Source organism: Camellia sinensis, chromosome 11, assembly GCF_055761805.1.
Source record: "Camellia sinensis isolate YWXY chromosome 11, ASM5576180v1, whole genome shotgun sequence".
NCBI lineage: Eukaryota > Viridiplantae > Streptophyta > Magnoliopsida > Ericales > Theaceae > Camellia > Camellia sinensis.
The window spans coordinates 14,255,362-14,275,304 of NC_138971.1; the positions used below are offsets into that span (position 1 = coordinate 14,255,362).

Consider the following 19,943-nt stretch of genomic DNA (forward strand, 5'->3'; position numbering starts at 1 on the left):
TCTCCTAATTTTTTTCTTTTCATAAAAAACACATTACAAATGAAATGATTATTCATCAATATAAAAGAATGATCATGGGAAAATTTCAATTCAATTGAAGTTTTTAAATTTTTTTCTTCAAATAAGTGATTAACTAACACACTATAATATACATGTAAATTTCATTACTTAATATGGTCCTACCTAACATTGTTTGTAGTTAGTATACTAATTAGTATTCTAACGTTATGAAAAAAATTTAGTTAGTCCAGAGGCATCACGTAGTTATGTCCCTATCCAATTACAAACCACTATATTCTCTCATTAGGATGATCAAAAAATTTAGTAGTTAAATATATTTATTTATTTATAATTATAATAAAATTAAAATACTAAAATATTATATTTTATATTAATTTTTATTAATTTATTTTCTATCGTATATAATATAATTCTTATTAAGTATTCATAATATACTATATTATTTATAATTTTTATTAATATTTTCTTTTTTCAACTTACAAAATTGAGTTGTCTCCCGTCTCCGATATGACATGAGGGTAAATTTCTATAAACTTACTCCAAAGTCAAACCGTGACCATTCCTACCTCTCATATTTTTCAATTATCAAATACAAAATCATGAATTTCAATCACAATATATATAGAATATCACGTGATATTATGTTAAACCAACAAATAACTTCTCTAACATTATTGATTTTAATAATTAAAAATCCATTGATTTTTGTAATTTCCCGAATGGCTAACTAGCGCGCCGCACCAAATCATAACCCATCTACTATGCATAAGTGGACCTTATGCCCCTACCGGCTTGGAAGCTGGGGCGGACATCGGAGGTAGGCTTGGACACTGCCTTCGCACAGCGAAAGCTCAGGTACGGTCTCAGGCTTGGACTCTCTCTCTCTCTCTCTCTCTCTCTCTCTCTCTCTCTCTCCTCACTGTGTCTGATCAATCTCTCTCTTCAAATTTGAATCTCTCACACACAATCACTCAATTCTCACAATGGCCTCTGAATCCTCTTTGTACTTGACAGATCAAAAGAGAAGAAGAAGAAGAAGAAGAAGAAGAAGAAGAAAAAGAGACGACGAAGGAGAGAGTTTTGAAGGATTTAATTGGATTGTTGTTTTTGGAGGGGATTGATGGGGACTAGGGTTCCAGTACAGCACTACAATCTGAGATCGGCGAATTCATATATTGAGAGCTCTTTGCATGATCTCAACACCGTCGATGGTCGTCCCGGGGAGATCGAAGGTCTCGGCGAGGTCGATCGCGACGCCATCACTGAAGACAGCTTGGAAAACGACGATGAATCGAGTGCTGTTGTGAGTGTTTTTGTTTTTCTTGTTTTCAAGTTTTGTCTATTGCTCATACTCTGTTTTTGTGTCTCAGTGAATTCGAATTCAGATCTGTTTGGTTGTCTTTTCATTTTCTTTGTTTCTGTTTTTCGGGGTTTTTTTTTTTTTTTTTTTGGAAGCAAAACAATGAAAAGTTCGAAAATAATCTTTTGTTTTCAAATTATTCTTATTTTTGTGCGAAATTAATTTTCAAAAACTGCTTGGTGTTTCTAACGCTCCGTTTGTTTGGGTGGAAATATTTAACAGAAAACATTTTCTACGGAAATTTTTTTCTGTAAAATAAACATTTTCATTTATGTTTGGTGGTGGTGGTGAGACGAAAGTGGAGGTGGAGGGGGTGTGGTGGTTTGGGTGGCAGCGGTGGTAATGGCGACAGTGATGGTGGTGGTGACAGTGGTGATGGTGGTGTAGTGGTGGAAGTGATAGTAGTGGTGGTGGTAGTGTGGTGACATTGGTAAGATTTTAGTCGTTTTCTTTTCTGCTTTTTAAAAGTGGAAAACATTATTGGCCCAAATAGGCGAATTTTCATTTTTCATCTTACCAAACGCCAGAAAATGCCCAAATATATGGAGCATAAAAAGTGGGTTGTTTTGAAAACCGGAAAACGACCCACTTTTTTGTTTCCTTGGAGAAATGAAAATTTAGGCAGAGAAAACATAGGTAAGGTGCTTAATTAGTTTTTGTTCTTCACCAAGCAGCTACCACTCCCCTCAATCCTTAATGTTTTGTCTAACCTAATTTTAGGTTCCTTGGAATCCACATTATCCCATGTATATTATTTACTTGGCAATGAACCTAACTTGCTAGCTACATCATGATATGTGGATGTTGTTCCCTTGCTTAAAGTAGAAAAAAATGAGGGAATATTTACATTAGGCTTTTCAATTTTAGATTTTGATATTGTTGAAACTCAGTCACCACAAAATTTAAGATTCAACTAATTAATTCTTCTACACCCCCTTTGTAGACAGAGGGAGCTCAAGTTTCCCCTATCCTTATCTCTCTCAATTAGTTCTCATCATGCAATTGTTTTCTCCTTTCAGGACTGCATTCATGAACCCTACAGGAATTCTTTACCACTTCAGAGTGTAGGAGTGGAGGAAGATCGCTCTACTTTAGAAAATAATGGTTCTTCAAGGGGTCCCTACGATATTTTGACTACTGATGGTTGCTTACTTTCTTGATTATCTGTTTGGTCTTCAACTAATGGCCATTAAAAGTTTTTGATCTTTTGTTTTAACTATTAACTAACTTGAATTTAACTTCAACTTAGATATTTCGCCGATTGAAAATGCAAGGGCAAGGTTTTTGGACATTGTTGTGGATCACTTTATAAGCTCGCATGTAATCGAAGTACCAGATTCTGAGGCTGACTATACAGCTCAGTCTGCTCAAGATAAGCTAAGCAAGAGGAAATCAAGGGAGATCCATTATGAAGGAGATGCAAGGTTGGCGTTGCCCTTGATGTATGTGGCAAATATGTATGAAAGTTTGGTAAGTGAAGTGAACATGAGGGTCTCTTCTGTGAATGGCTTTCGTGGAAAGACGATTGGGGTGGCCCTTGAAGCAGCTGGTGGTTTGTACAGAAAGCTTGCTAAGAAATTCCCCAGAAAAGGTATTGAGCTATTTCGTTTTTCGGTGCATTGGTTTATAACCGAATTCTGTTATGAGGAATTGGAATCCACTTTGTTCTGCGTATGTATTGTTTGGTTTTGACATATATTGCATAAGGATTGAGATGAATCATGAATCTAATTCATCTGTCAAAACATTTCACTGAGCTTGTTTCCTAAAATTTATTGAGTCTTTTTGTATTTCATGAGGTGTGTTCATTTGGGTTGTATGATGACTTGTACCCTTTTTTTTGTTTGAGTATGTTCCAACACATTTAAGTTTGGGTATGGGCCTTTGGTCCTATTTGATTCCCATGGTGTATAAAATAGTTTGCTGATTTTCTTGAAGCATTTTAATGAGTTATCACCGAAGAGCATGGACAGGATACGGATATGGACATGAACACGGTGATTTCAAAAAAATGAGGACACCAGCAATAAAATATTTTTTCATATATTTTTATTTGCTATTTAGATTAATATTACATCCACAAACAATCAAAATTAACAAAAATTAACTCTAATTCTGTATTTTAAAAAAAACTTTTAAATTAACACTTGCCGTTTATATATTTTTTATGGATGATCTATTAAGTATTTAAATCTAAGGAAAAAACAATAAACATTCAACATTCATCAAAAGCACTAAAAAAAATGTGGGAAAAGACTAGTTGGCATGTCCTAAGCATCTCCCTGAAGTGTCCCTTGAAAATAAATTAATTAAATAAAGGAACACGCTATGTAGTATGTCCCATAAGTGTCCCCGCCATGTTTGCTTGGCCAACACGGCTACGTCCCTTGTTTTGAAGTGTCAGTGCTTCATAGGTTATTACTATCACAAATTGCATTTTTTACATCCCTAGCCCCCACAAAAAATTTGAAAATAATAAAATAATAAAATAGAGAAGAAGAAAGAATAATTTCATTTAAAGTCTAGTTATGGGCCTCCAAATTTTTTGAGAGAAAAAAAATCTTTCTTCTTCTAAAGAAGTATCCATTCTCTATATTAATTGGCTTCTATTATTTTTATAATTGACATTCAGGAACTTACATATTTAAGAGAAGAGAATTGGCAACTTCTCTTGAAACAAGGACGAGATTTCCAGAGTTAGTAATACAAGAGGAGAAGCGGGTTCGTTTTGTGGTGGTCAACGGTCTAGCTATCGTTGAAAAACCTACTAGTATGCGTATTGATGATGCAGAATGGTAGGTTGAGTACTGAATTTTGCACGTGTGCTGTACTTTTTGTGCTTAGTTTTGAACATGTCATGGTTAGTCTTGTACAGTCACATAATTTCATTTGGGGATTGGTAAAACGTGCCATTTCGTTATGCAGACACTTATCCTCAGTTAAAGTATTTTTGGATTTGTTTTTTCGTGATTGACTTTTTCTTTTCTTAAACATTGGTTCAATGTAAGTACATTTTTGTTTGATGCATGGTTAATGGATCACTTTTAATATAAGCTCATATTTAGAAGGAAGCCATAGCAAACAAACATGAGAGAGGTTTTAGCTTTTAGAGTAAGTGGAGATTTTTTTTTTTTTTGAAAATGCTTTTAAAGTTATGTGGAGGAGAATGAAAGGATGAAATTTAAATAATAAATATATATAAGAGGTATCCTTGTTGTCTCCCAATAAAAGCATTATTCTTGGTTGGAAAGTCAGTTATTGGAAGCGGATGACGTGAAGTCACATTTTTGTCATTGTTCTAAATTCAAAAATGTTATGGGAATTTTCTTAAATTGTTTAAACCTCCAAAGGAGATCTGCCATAGAGGATGACCATCTTCTCTGATCTGAGACATTCCCATGAAGTGAAAACTATTCAAGTGGGTTATTGGAAATTCATTTGGGAGCAGCTAGATTTTTTGTGTTTTATCATTCTATGCTTTAAATTACAAACACTCTCTGATCTTGAAAAGTTGTAGAGCGTGGTGGTCCCCTGTACTTTTTTGAATAAATGAAAACCTTTCCTTTTGGACCTCAAAATTCTTAATAACTGGTTTTATGGCATTTACATGCATTCAAGACCATGCAAAACCAAGATTTTGTAAATTGAATCTTCTCAAGGGCATCTTAAAATGACTTTAGTAACAATTGCTAATGGGAATAAAGTTTCTCCTCTGTCTCTCGCCCAAATATCTCTTCTGCTTGGTTGCTCCACTTCCAGCCCAGACATCCCCTTTGTCATTGGTATTAGTGACGTGTGTTTCCACTCTTTAATAAGCCGTTGAACCTTAGTCAGTTCTATGTACAATTATCATTTTTGGTAATTTGATAAATCTTATTTGGTTGGAATCTTATGCACATTTAGAATTGTATAAACTTAAACAGTTGTACTTGATACAAGTGATTTGTTTAACATTAATTTAATGATTGGGTTCACCATTGAATTTACTTCCAAATTGATTTTTTGTGCCCTTCAGTTAAGTGATGTGTAGGCCTCAAACACATTCATTATTTTTATAGGTTCAAGCTTCTGTTTCTAAGTATTTCCATGTGTTTCCATTTTTTTTTTCTTTTTGGTTTCTTTTATGTTTTCATAATATTTCTCTTTCTAAGTTAAGCATAATCAGTACATCAAAATGAAATTTTGATTATTGGTCAAGATAGAATTGTGGTTCTAATTGGAATGTACTCAAACATAAGAATCCCAAAAAAACAAAAGAAAAGCTACTAAAGAAAAAGAAAATCTACAGAGAATAGATATATTAAGTGAGGGGAAAAAAGATGAATACATCAATCTACATCATAATGAACTGAGGGCAAAAAATAAAGAACAAATCAAAATAGGGACAAAAATGTACACTAGAGTGCTAGACAATGTAATGAGAATTTATTATGCTTATTTTAACAGTTTAAATGGTAGTGTTCATGAACATTTAACATATATATCACAACTAAGCCAAAAAAAAAAAAAAAAAAATCTTACAATATTTATGTAGCATAAACATAAACGCTCCCCTACGTGCTCAACTTAGACTCTTCTGTGAGCCCTTGCTCCTCTGTCCTCAACCCTGCCCTTGTTAGCGCTTTGTGTAACGAAGGTGCGAATCACTTTGCCTAGTAAGGAAAGTTTAATCCAGTTTCAGAATGAGAATTAAACAATTTTATCTTTATTGATTCTTTGGCACTGACGCAACGAGTCCTATTTTGGTCACATATTAAAATTATTCTAGCCACTTTTGTCATTACGGCTTGTCATTATTGTTATGCCTTATTTTGTGTGCTTTGTTTTAGTTCCATGTTGTTGAAATGGCTTGCTTTTTCCCTAGTATATGGGGAACAAAACCTTTTCTGTGATATTTTTTTTCACCTTGAAATTTGGCAGGAAGCTTTAACAAATTCCATTTGTTCCTTTAGTCTGTCTCTTATTTTTAATTTTTTTTTTTTGCTGTCCTGAATTTATTAATCTTTAGGAGGACAAAAAAATGGTTTCCCTGAATTTGACTTCTTTAGAGTCTAAAAAAATAGGCTCATTCTCATATCTCATGCATTGTAGTGTGTGCGAATAGGCTCATTCCCATATCTCATGCATTGTAATTTGTGCTTGTGGTATGCAGATGACTCAAAACACTCACTCCATCAACCTTCATTTCATTTGAGAGCTACCGGCTAATGGATACACTTTATTTTGTAAAAGAAATATCATTGACATCATGGTTGTTTATTTGTTCATAATTGTAACTACAGTCACTTTACTTGAAGGTGAATTGTGTTGTTAAAAATTAACTGTATTTGTTGGCTTCTAATTGCTCATGGTTTTTGTATTCGTTTGAGTAATGTGCATCAGTATATGTTGGCAACATATATTTTTTCGGTCTGACTAGCATGCTGCTTTCTATAGGTTCAGGAGATTGACAGGGCGGAATGAAGTAGCTGTCTCTGCTCGAGACTATAAGTTTTACTCGCCAAGACACAAGTACAGGCGTTGTGCCTCAAACTCTGTGCCCAGTATCCCCAGTTTGCCTGTAAGCTTGACACACATTATGCTAGTGGGCTGATTGTTTTTAGTCCCACTACAATTGAATGTTTAGCTAATGCATCATCCTTCTAATTTATTTCCTCAGAATTTCCCTGGCTCAGACAGTTCTTCTCCAATGGCTACCAGTCAAGGTTACCGCTCTGTCAATGAAGTAAGTTTTTTTTTATTTTTTTTATTTTAGCTTCATGCTTCTGTTATAGGCACGTATTGTTCTAATGGGATTCTGACCATATGATTCATTGATTTACATTGACATTTTATTGTGTGTGTGTGTGTGTGTTTATATATGTATTTTGGAGGCATCTTTCTTAAGCGCACCTTATCTAGGATGCATATAGTATTGGGTTTGCATACAAATAAGCTTGTGTTGTTCAGCTTATGAGCTTCTGTTCTGGTTTATGTTATATCAAGAGAGTAGAGAAACCTCTTGACTTTTCTTAACATGGTAGTTGATGTTTTGTTTCTAATTTTTGATCGATTGTCTACTTTCTTATTCTTAGAGATATTGTGGCATAAATTTTGGTTACCATCTTTGAATCAGGACTTTCGCAGACTCGTTTGGAGGTTTAAAGACAGATGGTTCATTGAAATTTTCTGTTGAGCCTTGTAAATCTCTAGATTGATGGCTTAGTCCAATGAGACAATTCTATTAGCCTGATTGAGCTGAGTTTTGAGTTTCTAGCTACAGAAGTATTCATATATATAGAAAATTCTATATTAGAAAAAGAATCACCAAGTTCTTTAAGGAACACAAGTTATCCTATATATAGCCAAGCCTCCAACAGCTATTTCGGCTATATTATTTGAAATTTGATCCAAGTTGGTTGACTAAGTTACTATTTATTCAACCAAAGGCCAGCGTGGTTGACAAAAAGTGACCAACCTCTGTGGCTGGTCAGCCAAGTGACCAAGCTTCGATCTTGGTTGACCAAAACCAATGTTGGTTGACCAAGTTGACCTGACTGGAGCTTTTTAGGCTTAGCCTTGATCCTCTTGGTCTTCGCTTGGTTCAATGCCTTTTTGAGAGGAGTAATTGTGTTGGTGAAACTTCTACATCACTCCTTCAATGAATTCTTCAAGGTTTGGCTTCTTAGTTGGACAATGTGCTTCCTTACATGAAGGCTTTGATTTCTAGCTTAATGTCACACATGAAATTTACAACCATGCTATTCCTAGCCCTTACAAAGTCAATTGCTCAAAAAATGTAAATAATGTTTACTGAAGAAAGTCTCTTAATACAAGTTTGACAGCGTCATAGTAGTTCAAGAATTTTGAAGTGGCCTAGTTATAAGAAACGAAATGGTTGGTTAGGAAAATGGGAATAGAAGTGTAAGAGGAGTCATTATTAATATCAGACTTTGTTTGTAGTACCCTTTGCTCCATGCACTGGGGTTCACCTGGAATAGCATTGCAGGTCTTTCATGGCTAAACAGGGAGTGTGATTTTTAATCCGGAAGTGTGATCATATGTTCTCAAGTTTTCTAGAACATACAATTTTTATCTAGATCTCTTGGTTTCACAAAATGCTATTATACTTAAGGCATGGCTTCCATGTGGTGTCGACTTCACCTGCACTTCAAACCTTGAGCAGTTACATAAAAGGCTGGGTTCAACTTTCTTTGTTATCTAGTTTAGCTGAGTTATAATGTTGGTGCAACTCCTTACGTACTCGGTGTTTCTAACATATATTCTACAAGACTGGAAACTCATATGCTTTTTTTTTTCTCCCTTCTTTCTTTCTGTTTTTGCAGTCCGAAAATCAGCAGCAAACCTCATGTAAACCTCATATGCAGCCACTGGCTCATCAGCCTCAGTTTCATTCCTTGCACAACCATCAGCATGCTATTCACCAAACTCAACATTTATCTCACTTTTCTCACAACCATCAGTGTGGACCACCTCCACACTTGCCTGAAATTGCTCACACCCAGCAGTCGCCAACCATTTCCCAGCACATGGCTTGCTTACAACCGCTCTCGGGAGGTCATGTGGGCGGGCGCTTGCATGTACTAGTAAGGATTTTCTGAAATAAAGTTTCTCTTTCTTATATACATATTTAAAAAAAAAAAAATTCCCTTTTGGTTGTTATTTTGCATTGAGAATTATCATGCTGATCTTTGCTGTCATAGAATACTGATGTTTAATCTCTGTCTCTTTAAAACGTTGCAGACATGCTTGGTAGTTATTCTAGTTAATTCACTAGTCACCCTCATGGTGGTGATACACTGACACTCATGCATGAGTCAAGCCCTTTTGAGAATGCATTGTGTCACATTGTTTAAATAGAGATATTACACTAGATGCAGGTATATTAGGAAGCTTTTGAGAGGGCTTCAAATGGGCCTAGCTCAGGAAGTCCTTTTGTGAGAAGCAATAATTTCTCAGTCCTCAGGAAGCCCATGTGAATAAAAGACTGTTGGCTTCAAGATTCTGTTCCAAATAGATTATTTTCCTTATTGGAAACTGAAAGGATTATGGACAGGGCGTAGCTAGAAAAAAATACCATTTGTTTTTACACTTATTTTTTGCAGTATTGTTTCATGTGATTTCATTAGTTTTTCTTAACTAAATTTGTAAATATTAGCTTTTTTATAGTATTGAAAAAACTATTAAATATTTGTAAAATATTGTTGCTATATGTGCGATCCCCATTTAAGATGATACGTTGGTTGGTCCATGGAGGGGCAAGGTAAACACTAAATTTGGAGTCATGAATTTGGACCCAACATGCTAGCGAAGTGTATATTGGTAGTTGTGCTCTAAATGTGCAGAATAGAGGGAGTGATTATCTTTATCAAAAGAGCTTGCTCGTGGTAGCTTTCTTTGTGCCTGTTTGGTGCAGCTTAAAAGCTGCTTATTTCAGCTTTCAGCTTAATTTAAGCTCTTTTGATGTGTTTGGTTTAGCTTAACAATGCAGCTTATAGCTTTTTGTAAGTCAGAAATCAGCTTATTCCTTGAGTGGGGCAGGAGATGCTTAATTTATAAGTCAGAAATCAGTTTATGTTCATAGTTATAAGTTATAAGCAATTAAGGCATAAGCTATAAGCACTTTTCCACAGCTCTACCAAACAGGGCCTTTGTCTATATTATTTAGTGATATCCTCAACTGCTTGCTGTTTTTCGGTACACATGTTGTTATCAAATCAAAGTTGGGATCTAAGTAGCATAGACATGGACATGGACACTTAAATTTTCAAAAACCATGGCATGCGGAGGACACCTACAACATATATAATTCTATATATATTTATCATATGTCATCTATTTAAATATTATATATTTATTCTCATCAAGGTTTTAAAAAGCGGCCGCAACCGTTACGTAACGCCGTTACGTAACGGTTGTGATGGTTACTGTCACCCGTTACGGCCGCTTTTGCAATGTGATTGAGATTCATAGGTGTGTCGGCCATAGCAGCTGCTATAGCGGTCGTAACGGTGCCATAATAGCCGTAACGGCCTGTTACGTAACGGTTCTGAATTGCTTCTTTCGAAAAAACACAAAAAAAAAAAAAGAAAGTAAAAAAGTTGAAAAATGGGGGAAGAGATAGAGAGAGAAGATGGAAGATGGAGGAGCAAGAGATAGAGAGAGAGAAGAGGGAAGATGAAGAACATGTTATTGATTTGTTGAAGCTGGAAGACCTATGCTATTCTATTCAGCTGCTATCACTCAACCATTTTGTTTGTGTGTGTCTATTTATATATTGTTTGAAAATAATAATAATAATAATAAGTGTCGTCATTATCTATTTGGCTTGATTAAAAAATATATATATATATATATATATATATTTAGGCTTTTATTTATTTTCTTACTTTTGCCATTATTTATCGTATATATAATAGGTAGTGATTGATTTTTTGTATAATATAAAATCATTAATTATTAAAATAAAATGTAAAAAATTCAGTTTATAGTGATTTAAAAATATGAAATATATTGGATCAAATTTAAAAATTTACAAAAATTAATCAATATTTATTTTAAAACCCAATAAATATGATCATGGAAAAAAAATGTGCATATCAGTAAGTTTTTTCAAATTGTGCGAAAAATAAAAAATTTCACGGTTTCGGTTACCGCAACCGTTAAGCTACGGCCTTCACACCCCGCAACCGCGCCACGGCCACCGTTACGGCGACCGCAACCGCTTTTCAGAACCTTGCACTGTTGCTTCTCTCTCTCTTTCTCTATCCTGTTTGTTACTGGAATTAACGCTGCCTTGTTATTTGAATACCTGAAATACAGCATTATTATTAAATTCCCCCCCAAAATTGTATCCATCACAAAATCGGTACATATCTCAGAATCATCAGTTACTGCTCTTGACTTCGCCATTTAAAGTGGCTTTCTGCTTGCTTCTAGTGTTACAGAGAACTTTGACAGTCAGAATTGAATTATATTGGGTTTTGAGAGTGGTTGATTTATTTGCATATAATTGTCACCGTCTAGATGAATTATATGCATCATCTTATCATTTTTGGCTGATGTCTGCAGTCATGCAAATTCCTCATCTGTGCTATGTTTTGCCGTAATTGCAGATTCTAGAATTATGCCTAGTGTTGTGCTCAACAGTATATCATTATTATTGAAAGATAGTTGCATCTATAGATGCCCACATCTTAAAATCCTATCAATTTAGGGCTGAGTCAGTGTGCCATGTGTCAAAGTACAAGGATATGTGGATGTCTGCATATGCAATGCGAACACCTTGAAATCCTATTGACCTAGGGTTGAGTCAGCCTGCTATGTGTCAAAGTACACGGATATACAGATGTTCGCATGTTAGATGTGAACACCTATAAATGCCCTAGATGAACATTTGTTTACATATTTCATCCCTTTTCCGCTAACTTCATGCTCACTAATCTGTTATCATTTGCCTCAAATTACAGGCAAAGTTTTGTGATGAATGTGGAGCTCCATATTTGAGAGAGACCTCTAAGTTCTGTTCGAAATGCGGCGTTAAGAGGTTAGGGACCTGACTTGTAGTGTTCATATGTAAAGTTTGGATTGGTAGACAATAACTTGTGAATATCATTTTTCATTTAGTTTGTGATTTTATAGTGTTTGACTTCCGTGTAATTTTGAGATACTCTGAAACAAATGCAAAATATTTAGAGTAACAAATGATAGATCAACTAATTGGGTACAGTAATTTCTCTCATGATTTGTTGAGAATTTCCATTTTTTTGTTTTTGTATTTGTAGCCTGGCTGCGATTGCAACATAACGAAGCTATGATTTCCTTCGTAGCCCATTCATGAAAATACTTGTGTAGTGTTTGGTTTGCTGATATTAAATAGAATGGAATGAAATTATTATTTTTTAACCTTTTTATGGAATGATGAATTAATTTACACTAATGAGTGATGATTCAATTTGTAATACATTTTTTGTTATTTTTCTTAGTGAACCAAAGTTGAGAATGAACATTATGATAAAATTAATAATTATTTTATTTCACTTTATGTTGGTAAATCAAACAGAGCATTAGAGCTTTTGCAAAAGGGTAGTCTCGATGCATAAGGCTTCTGCTAAGAATTTAGACAGGATTAGATGTATGTAGATTTATTTTCGGACGTTATAGATTTGTGGAGAATAAAAAACTAAAAAAATAAAAAAGATGGGGCGAAAATAAAATTATTTCTTTCTTTTCGAATTGATGAATCTAAATATATCACTAGATCCAAAATATATATATATATATATTTTTTTTTAAACAAGCCTGGTAGTTTTTGGTTTACTAAAATGGAATAGAATATAATGATTATTTTATCAAAATATTTATTTCTATGTTTGGTTGATTGTAAAAAAAAATGAAAAATTGCATTATTAATGAAATTATTATTCATTATTATAAGGGAATGATTATTGGAAAAATTTCACATCAGTCTAAAATTTCAAATTAACAGTAAATTTTATCAATATTAATAATTAAAATTATAGTAATTTTTTTTATGCATATGTAATATGTTTTTCATGATCCCACTGATAGTAATTTCCCCATGATTATCACGTAATAGGGTTTAAAGAATGTTCATTTTATTTTATTTTATCTTATTTTAATAAATCAAATAAAACATTAGTGTTTTAAAGATGAAGCATCCAACCCTATAGTACTTCCAAGCCAAATGCACCATAGCACGAATGGATTGTAGCCTAAGGTCTCAGTTGAGTTGGTTTTTTCGATTGGGAAGAATACAACTTGGGGCACTAATGTTGTGTTTAGTTGAGAGATTTGTAAAAAGATTTAGAAAAATAAAAGGAAAATGTAAGTAAAATGTGAATAGAATATATTTATATTTTACTTAATTTCATATATATATATATATATATATATATTTATTTCAAATATCTTTTCAAATTTCTCAACCAAACTTAGCGTAAATAATGTTTTGAAAAGCCTATAAACCAACAGCCAAACAAAATTTAAACACAACGTTAAAGAAAAAAAAAAAAAAAAAAGAAAAAAAAAGAAAGAAAAAGAAAAAGAAAAAGAAATTGATGTGAGAGAAGAAAATTATGTTGGGAGCTATTAGCTATTTTTCTTTTTGGTTGGGTGAGGAATGAATAGTTGTTTGGGGGGGGGGTGGTTGTGGTAGGGGTGTACACGGTCCGGATTGGTTCGGTTTTGAGAAAATTCAAGAACCAAACCGATCTTAACGGTTCTGTGATTTTGAGAACCAGATCAGACCGTTACACTTATAAAACCGAACCAGAACCAAACCGAAAAAACGGTTCGGTTTCGGTTTGGTTTACGGTTCCAAAAATTTCTATTTACAATAATAAATTGTTAATATTAGCAAAATAATTACTCAAACTAATTATATTTAACTCATGATAAAAACTAATAATATTAAGGCATTACTTAATATTACATATATATACCATCGTAATATCATTAAAATTATAAAAAACTAATTAATAAAAATAAAACTTGATATTATATATATATATATATATATATCTTTCAAAATTTGGTTCGGTTCGGTTCGAACCACGATTTTTTCATAAAATCCATTAACCGAACCGTTTTTACGGTTCGCATATTTCTTAATCCGAAACCGAACCAATTCTTAATAGAACCAAATCAAACCGTATAATTCGATCTGGTTCGGTCCGGATTACCGATTTAAACGGATTTTCGAACAGCCATAGGGTGTGGTCTTTCATTGACCTCTGAGAGAAGAAAATTATGTTGGGAGCTATTAGCTATTTTTGTTTTTGGTTGGGTGAGGAATGAATAGTTGTTGGGTTGGGGGGGGGGGGTTTTTTAGAGTGTCGAGTTTCATTGACCTTTTAGGGTCTATTATACTACTAGAGTTTTTTTGCCTATTAGTTGTGTAACATCAGTTTGTGGTGTGAAGTTACAGATTCAATTGTTATGTTTATTCTTTTCTAATATAGGGATAGCATGTAACTAGTGGTGATTATTGACTTTCTAGTTATATGGTTGGGTTGGTGATTTGTTTGATGTAATAGGCATGACTGGGATTAATAAGGGTAAATTATATTTGTGATCTCTGTAATTTGACTTTTTTTTTTTTATTAATTTGGTCTCTATAATTTTATTTGTATCAAATTTTTCTTTTAAATTTTCTAATTGTGTCAAATTAATCTAATTAATAATATCTGCCAAAAAAAAAAAAGAACAAAAATTAAGGGTTATATGTTCTATTCAAAAGGGAATGAACTATTTCATACAGGGAGCTTCTATTTATACAAAGATTAATCTTATTACACCAACTTTCTAATTGCACTCCTTTTAAAATTTAATTTTATCTCATTATACCTTCTATAATTTCAAATATATCATAATTCCTAACCACTCATCTTTGCTATACAACCCCCCCCCCCCCCCTCGCGCGAACATTTCAAAACATTTCAAACTCTAACTTCAAACTTCAAACATAACCCCAATCACTACCTCCACTATTTCCAAGCCTTCTCTCTATTACATTACAACTATTTCCTCCGCTTGAGAGAGAGAGAGAGATTGAGATCTAGGACTTTTAGATCAAAATGGAAGAAGAAGAAGAAGAGGTGATAGAGAGGTGCAACAAATGAACCTCCTGTCGAACACTCTTGGCCACCCACAACCTCTCAATCACTAAGAGTGGTCTTAGATGCAATGCCACTAAGGGCATGTTTGATTGGAAGGATTAAAGCATAGGATTGGGATTATTAATCCGTGGGCCCAATTATCCTATGTTTGTTTTGACATTTTGGTTTAGGATTATTAATCCAATGGATAATTAATCCAACAAATTTGTAGGATTATTAGTAATGGGGTAGGGGTGGGATAACTAATACCACACTAATTTAATAGGATTATTAATACCTCACTATTAGTGTTGTGAATCAAACATGGCCCAAGATGATAAAGACTAATCACACTTGGTCAGTGAAAAATTCTGGCACCAATAATTTATTTATGAGTATTACTCCAGGAATTGACAAGCGAATGGCTTTTTCAATAAGCCTCCATTGAAAAAGAACCTCCTATCGAACGCTCGCCCATCAAAAAACCAAAAACCCTAGCAGAGCTTCTCGCTTATACCTTAGATTAACTAGCGTATTTTTACTTCACTTGCATAGTAACTACTCTTGAAGCCTTATCAACATTAGGACGGGCTTTGAAGATGGGTGTACAAGAGCTTGTTTACAATTGATCACATGCAACTCTCCTAGGTGTAACTAATCATTAATCTAATCTCAATAACTAAATTCCACATCCTGACCACTCTAAATGTCAATACCAACAACAATGAAGTTTATAGTAAGAAGAAAATCTATCGACTTTAGAAATTGTGAGGGTTCAAGTCCCTCTATCTCCAAAAGTCCATTTGACTACTTCACTATTTATCTTATCCTTTTTTTATTAACAGTTCCAAATTAGTTATTTTTCTCACTCACTCTACTTTTTCACAAACATTTGTGGTGTAAATAGAAATAGCTTTATAAATTGGACATCAACTCCTAAATTACTTTGGAGAGTGAATAAATTATTTTGTTCATTGATTTAAGTACAATTACTAAAGCAAATATTATTAATTGAACTAAATTAATACAATGTGAAAATTTAAAATACAAAATTAATGTAATTAAAGTAATGCAATTTGGAAGTCTATGGGCACGGTCGTGTGATATTCCTAAATCGAATGTAATTGGTGGAGATGATATGACTCACTAATTTTTATTATTGATCGGGGAAAAACTATGAAAGCATGACAATTATTAATTGATCGGGGGCATGGACATGTCATAACTCTGAAGCCCCTAATAGTTTTGAGAAAATCAGAATTAAGTTGTAACATTTTAATTATTAAAATTGGTAAACTTTATCATTAATTTGTAATTTTTATTCTAAACCTATCTTGTATTGTTATTTCCTCTTTTCTCATGTGCAGCCAGCAGCCTTTATAGAAGACTGAACATCTAAAGTTTATTATTCAATTCAAAATTTGAAATTAATATTCATTGTTGATTTTTTTTAAATATTTTTTAGGCGGCATGTTGTATTAATAAAGCACTAAGAAAGTCAGACCCAAAAGCAAAGAGCACTTAAAAAAATAAAATTAGTACTTATGTTACAATACATCTTTTTCTGACACATTATATGTAAAATAAATTGCGAATCATGTTGCGCAATCTTCAATCCTTATATTTTTACTTTGAAATTTGAGTAAACAGTTAGAGCATCTCCAACGGTGAATCAAAAACTTCATCAAATCTGAGTTAAAAAATGGTCATTTCCTGAATTTGATACTTCAGGCTCCAACGGTTCACCTTCACCAAATCTATCCCGGGACAACCGGGTGGTCGACCGGCCGGTTGACCGGTTAGGCCAAAATTTTTTTTTTTTTTTTTTTTTTTTGCGAATTGTCTGAACTTTTTTTGAACTTTATGAACTTTTTTCGGGACAACCGGGGTGGTCGACCGGCCGGTTGACCGGTTAGGCAAAAATATATATATATATTTTTTTTTTAGCGGTTTGAACTTTTTTTCCTGAACTGTTTGAATCTTTTACTGGTTGACCGGTTGGTCAACCGGCCGGGCAACCGGTTGGTCGACCGGTGTACCATTTTCAACGGTCAGTAACAGTGATTTGGTAAAATCTGTGTCTTGATCTCAGTTTGATGTCTTGTTTGCTAAATTCTCATTTTGGTATGACTTTGGTGCAACCGTTGGAGCGTGAAAAAGTGGGTTTTTCATCAAAATTTAAATCTGATGCTGGGTTTGGTTCACCGTTGGAGATGGTCTTACATTTGCTATGAAGTATTTCAATGAAAAAATTGAAATTTCAGTAAAAACAGGTTGATGCTAAAAGTTTGGAGAATGGAAGAATTTGAAAAGTTTTGGATATAATTATTTTTGTATTAAGTTTTAATTGGAATAAAATTGGGCATTCGGTTGATAAATTCAAATTTAAATTTTCATTGGCCAAAGGTTTAGAAACTCAAATATTTTGTCCAAAAGAACAAACTTCTACAAAATGACCAAATTATCCCGTATATATATATATATATATATATTATTTGCCAAAACCAAACAATTAGGGGTGCTCGTGGTTTGGTTACGGCCGGAAAACTTCCAATCCGCTATCCGTCCTCCAGATTAGCAGATTGAAAAAAAATCAATTCCCATATGTCCGCCGACTTGGTGAATGCGGATTAAACGGATTGGCGGATGGATGCAAATCAATTTGACGGTTTAAACTTTTACAAATATTGAACATAATACAACAACTTGATAACATTTTTTTTGGATAACAATCCAACTCAACATAACCAAAAGATTATTAAGTAAATTGTCCAATACCAATAATAAATACATATAAAAAAATCATGGATTATTAAAATTATTTAATTACTTTTTTTTTATTCAAAAACTATTCAATTTGATTTTTTTTTTAAATAACAAAATTAAACTATGGGTTGATCAGGTTAATGAATCAGTTGGTCAGCAGGCCATGGGCACTTTAGCCTGTGAAATGGCGGTGGTTTTACAGGAATCCATGGACATTCTCAGAGCTGAGAATCAAGTTTAGGCCCATGTTGCTGAAACAAGGCCGTCTTTTCTGAAGATAGAGTTTTTCAGGTCTAATTTGGACTAGTTTAAGGAGGATCTGAAAGAGCTTTTGAAAGCAGATGAATGGCTCGAGCAGATGGTGAAGATGTTCAAGATGCTTGGCATTGAGGACGATGGTCTGAGAGTGAACTTGGCATCCTTCCAACTGAAGAGAGATAAGGGTCAATGGTGGAAGTATGCACATGGGCGCATTGAAATGACTTGGGAGGCCTTTGTCAACGCCTTCCAAGACAAGTTATTACCTCCCACTACTAGGCAGAAATTGAGGGAGCAGTTTCTGAAGCTCAAGTAGTTGAACACACGAGTAGCTGAGTTTGAGGCAGCTTTTACTAGCATCTCTAAATTTGTACTGGAACTTGTGGCGATGGAGAAACGTCGTTGCATTGAGTTTAAGAAGAGGTTGAGGACCGGGCTTATTTTCAAAGTGGTTGGGTTTATGATTAGGGACTACGGACTCCTTGTGGAGGCGGCGGCGGCTTATCTTGAGACCGTGGTTCAGATGGAGGAGGAGTGGATGAGGGGCTCTAGGCAGATGAGTCATTAGGATCAAGGGGAGACTCAGAATAGTAAGAGGCAGAGGGTTCCACCCTACAGCAATCCCAGGGAGCACAGTCTAGATCTATTTTTCTTGTACCAAGTTCTAGGGCAGAGAGAGGTAGTTAGGGAGGGATCACTTGTTTCAAATGTGGCCAATTGGGCCACAAGTCTTTAATTTGCCCACAGAAAGGAGGAGGCAATAGTCTACGCCATCTGCAGCTCGTTCTCAGAGCCAAAGTTAGGGGAGAGGGCAGCCGCCTACTTGTTATCAATGTGGGCAATCAGGGCATGTGAGGAAGTTTTGCCATTGGTGGAGTGGCACATCTGGTGCATCCGGTCAGGGGCAAACACAGAGCCATCAGCCTACACCGTCAGCACAAGCCTCGATGACCAATCAGGGAGCCTCATTGACTCAGTCAGTGTGCCAGACTTATGCCCCGAGGGGTGAGCAGGTGGAATAGAGACCTACAAGGAGTGTATATGTTGTTACCACGCCGGATTTGTTGCCAGCACTTTCGGTAGTGAGAGGTAACTTCTTGTTGTGTAATTCTATTGCTAATGTGTTGATTAACACGGGTGCATCCCATTCCTTTATTTCATCTGCATTTGCATCAGCATTGGGGTTAGAAGTGGATCGGTTAGCATCTCCCCTCAGGGTAGAATCACCTATTGGTGTTGAGGTTATGTTGGACCAGGGATGTCGGGGTTGTGGGATAGAGGTTGCCGGTCGTTGACTTCCTTTTGCATTTGTATTGATTGATACGTTGAGCTTTGATGTCATTTTGGGCATGGATTGGTTGTCATCCTATCAGGCTGTTATAGATTGTTATCGTCAGAGGATTACTATATGTACCTCAAGTGGTGATTGTTTTTACTTCTTGAGGGGACCGGGTTGATAGAGCCTTGTTGCTAGTGTGTGATCCGCGTGGTCAGGGTGAGCTTAGTCTCATTCTTGGGTGTTGAGAGTGATGTGGTCCGAGTTGAGTTGCCAAGGATAGTTTGTGAATACCGGGACGTCTTTCCCGATGATCTCACTAGTTTACCACTTCACCGTGAGATTTAGTTCTCTATCGATTTAGTGCCTGGCACGACACTGATTTCCATGGCACTGTATAGAGTTACACTCGCCAAGTTAAGTGAATTGAAGATTCAGCTCCAGGAATTGTTAGATAATGGTTTTATCTGCCCTAATACTTCGCCTTGGGGAGCATCGGCTTTCTTTGCTAAGAAGAAGGATGGCACATTGCGACTTTGTATTGATTACCAGAAGTTGAACTAAGAAACTATTAAGAACAAATACCCATTGCCTCGTATAGATGACTTGTTTGACCAGTTGAAGGGGTCTTGTTGCTTTTCTA

The 19,943-nt window shown here is 34.8% G+C and overlaps 1 protein-coding gene across 2 annotated transcripts; it reads left to right on the forward strand.

Annotated features, from left to right (window-relative positions):
- The first annotated feature begins 634 nt into the window (after positions 1–634).
- On the forward strand, positions 635–12,119 carry LOC114298201 (PPR containing protein). 2 transcript variants are annotated; one of them, XM_028242730.2, is made up of 9 exons: positions 635–876; positions 1,036–1,324; positions 2,401–2,524; positions 2,631–2,972; positions 4,014–4,176; positions 6,818–6,941; positions 7,041–7,106; positions 8,707–8,967; positions 11,851–12,119. In XM_028242730.2, the coding sequence occupies exons 2-9, from the start codon at positions 1,142–1,144 to the stop codon at positions 11,938–11,940; spliced, it is 1,353 nt and encodes a 450-aa protein (XP_028098531.2). In that variant the 5' UTR covers positions 635–876; positions 1,036–1,141; the 3' UTR covers positions 11,941–12,119. The 2 variants fall into 2 exon arrangements, with proteins under 2 accessions (XP_028098531.2, XP_082749752.1); XM_082893626.1 differs by lacking the exon at positions 635–876 and having other exon boundaries at positions 879–1,324.
- Positions 12,120–19,943: the final 7,824 nt, after the last annotated feature.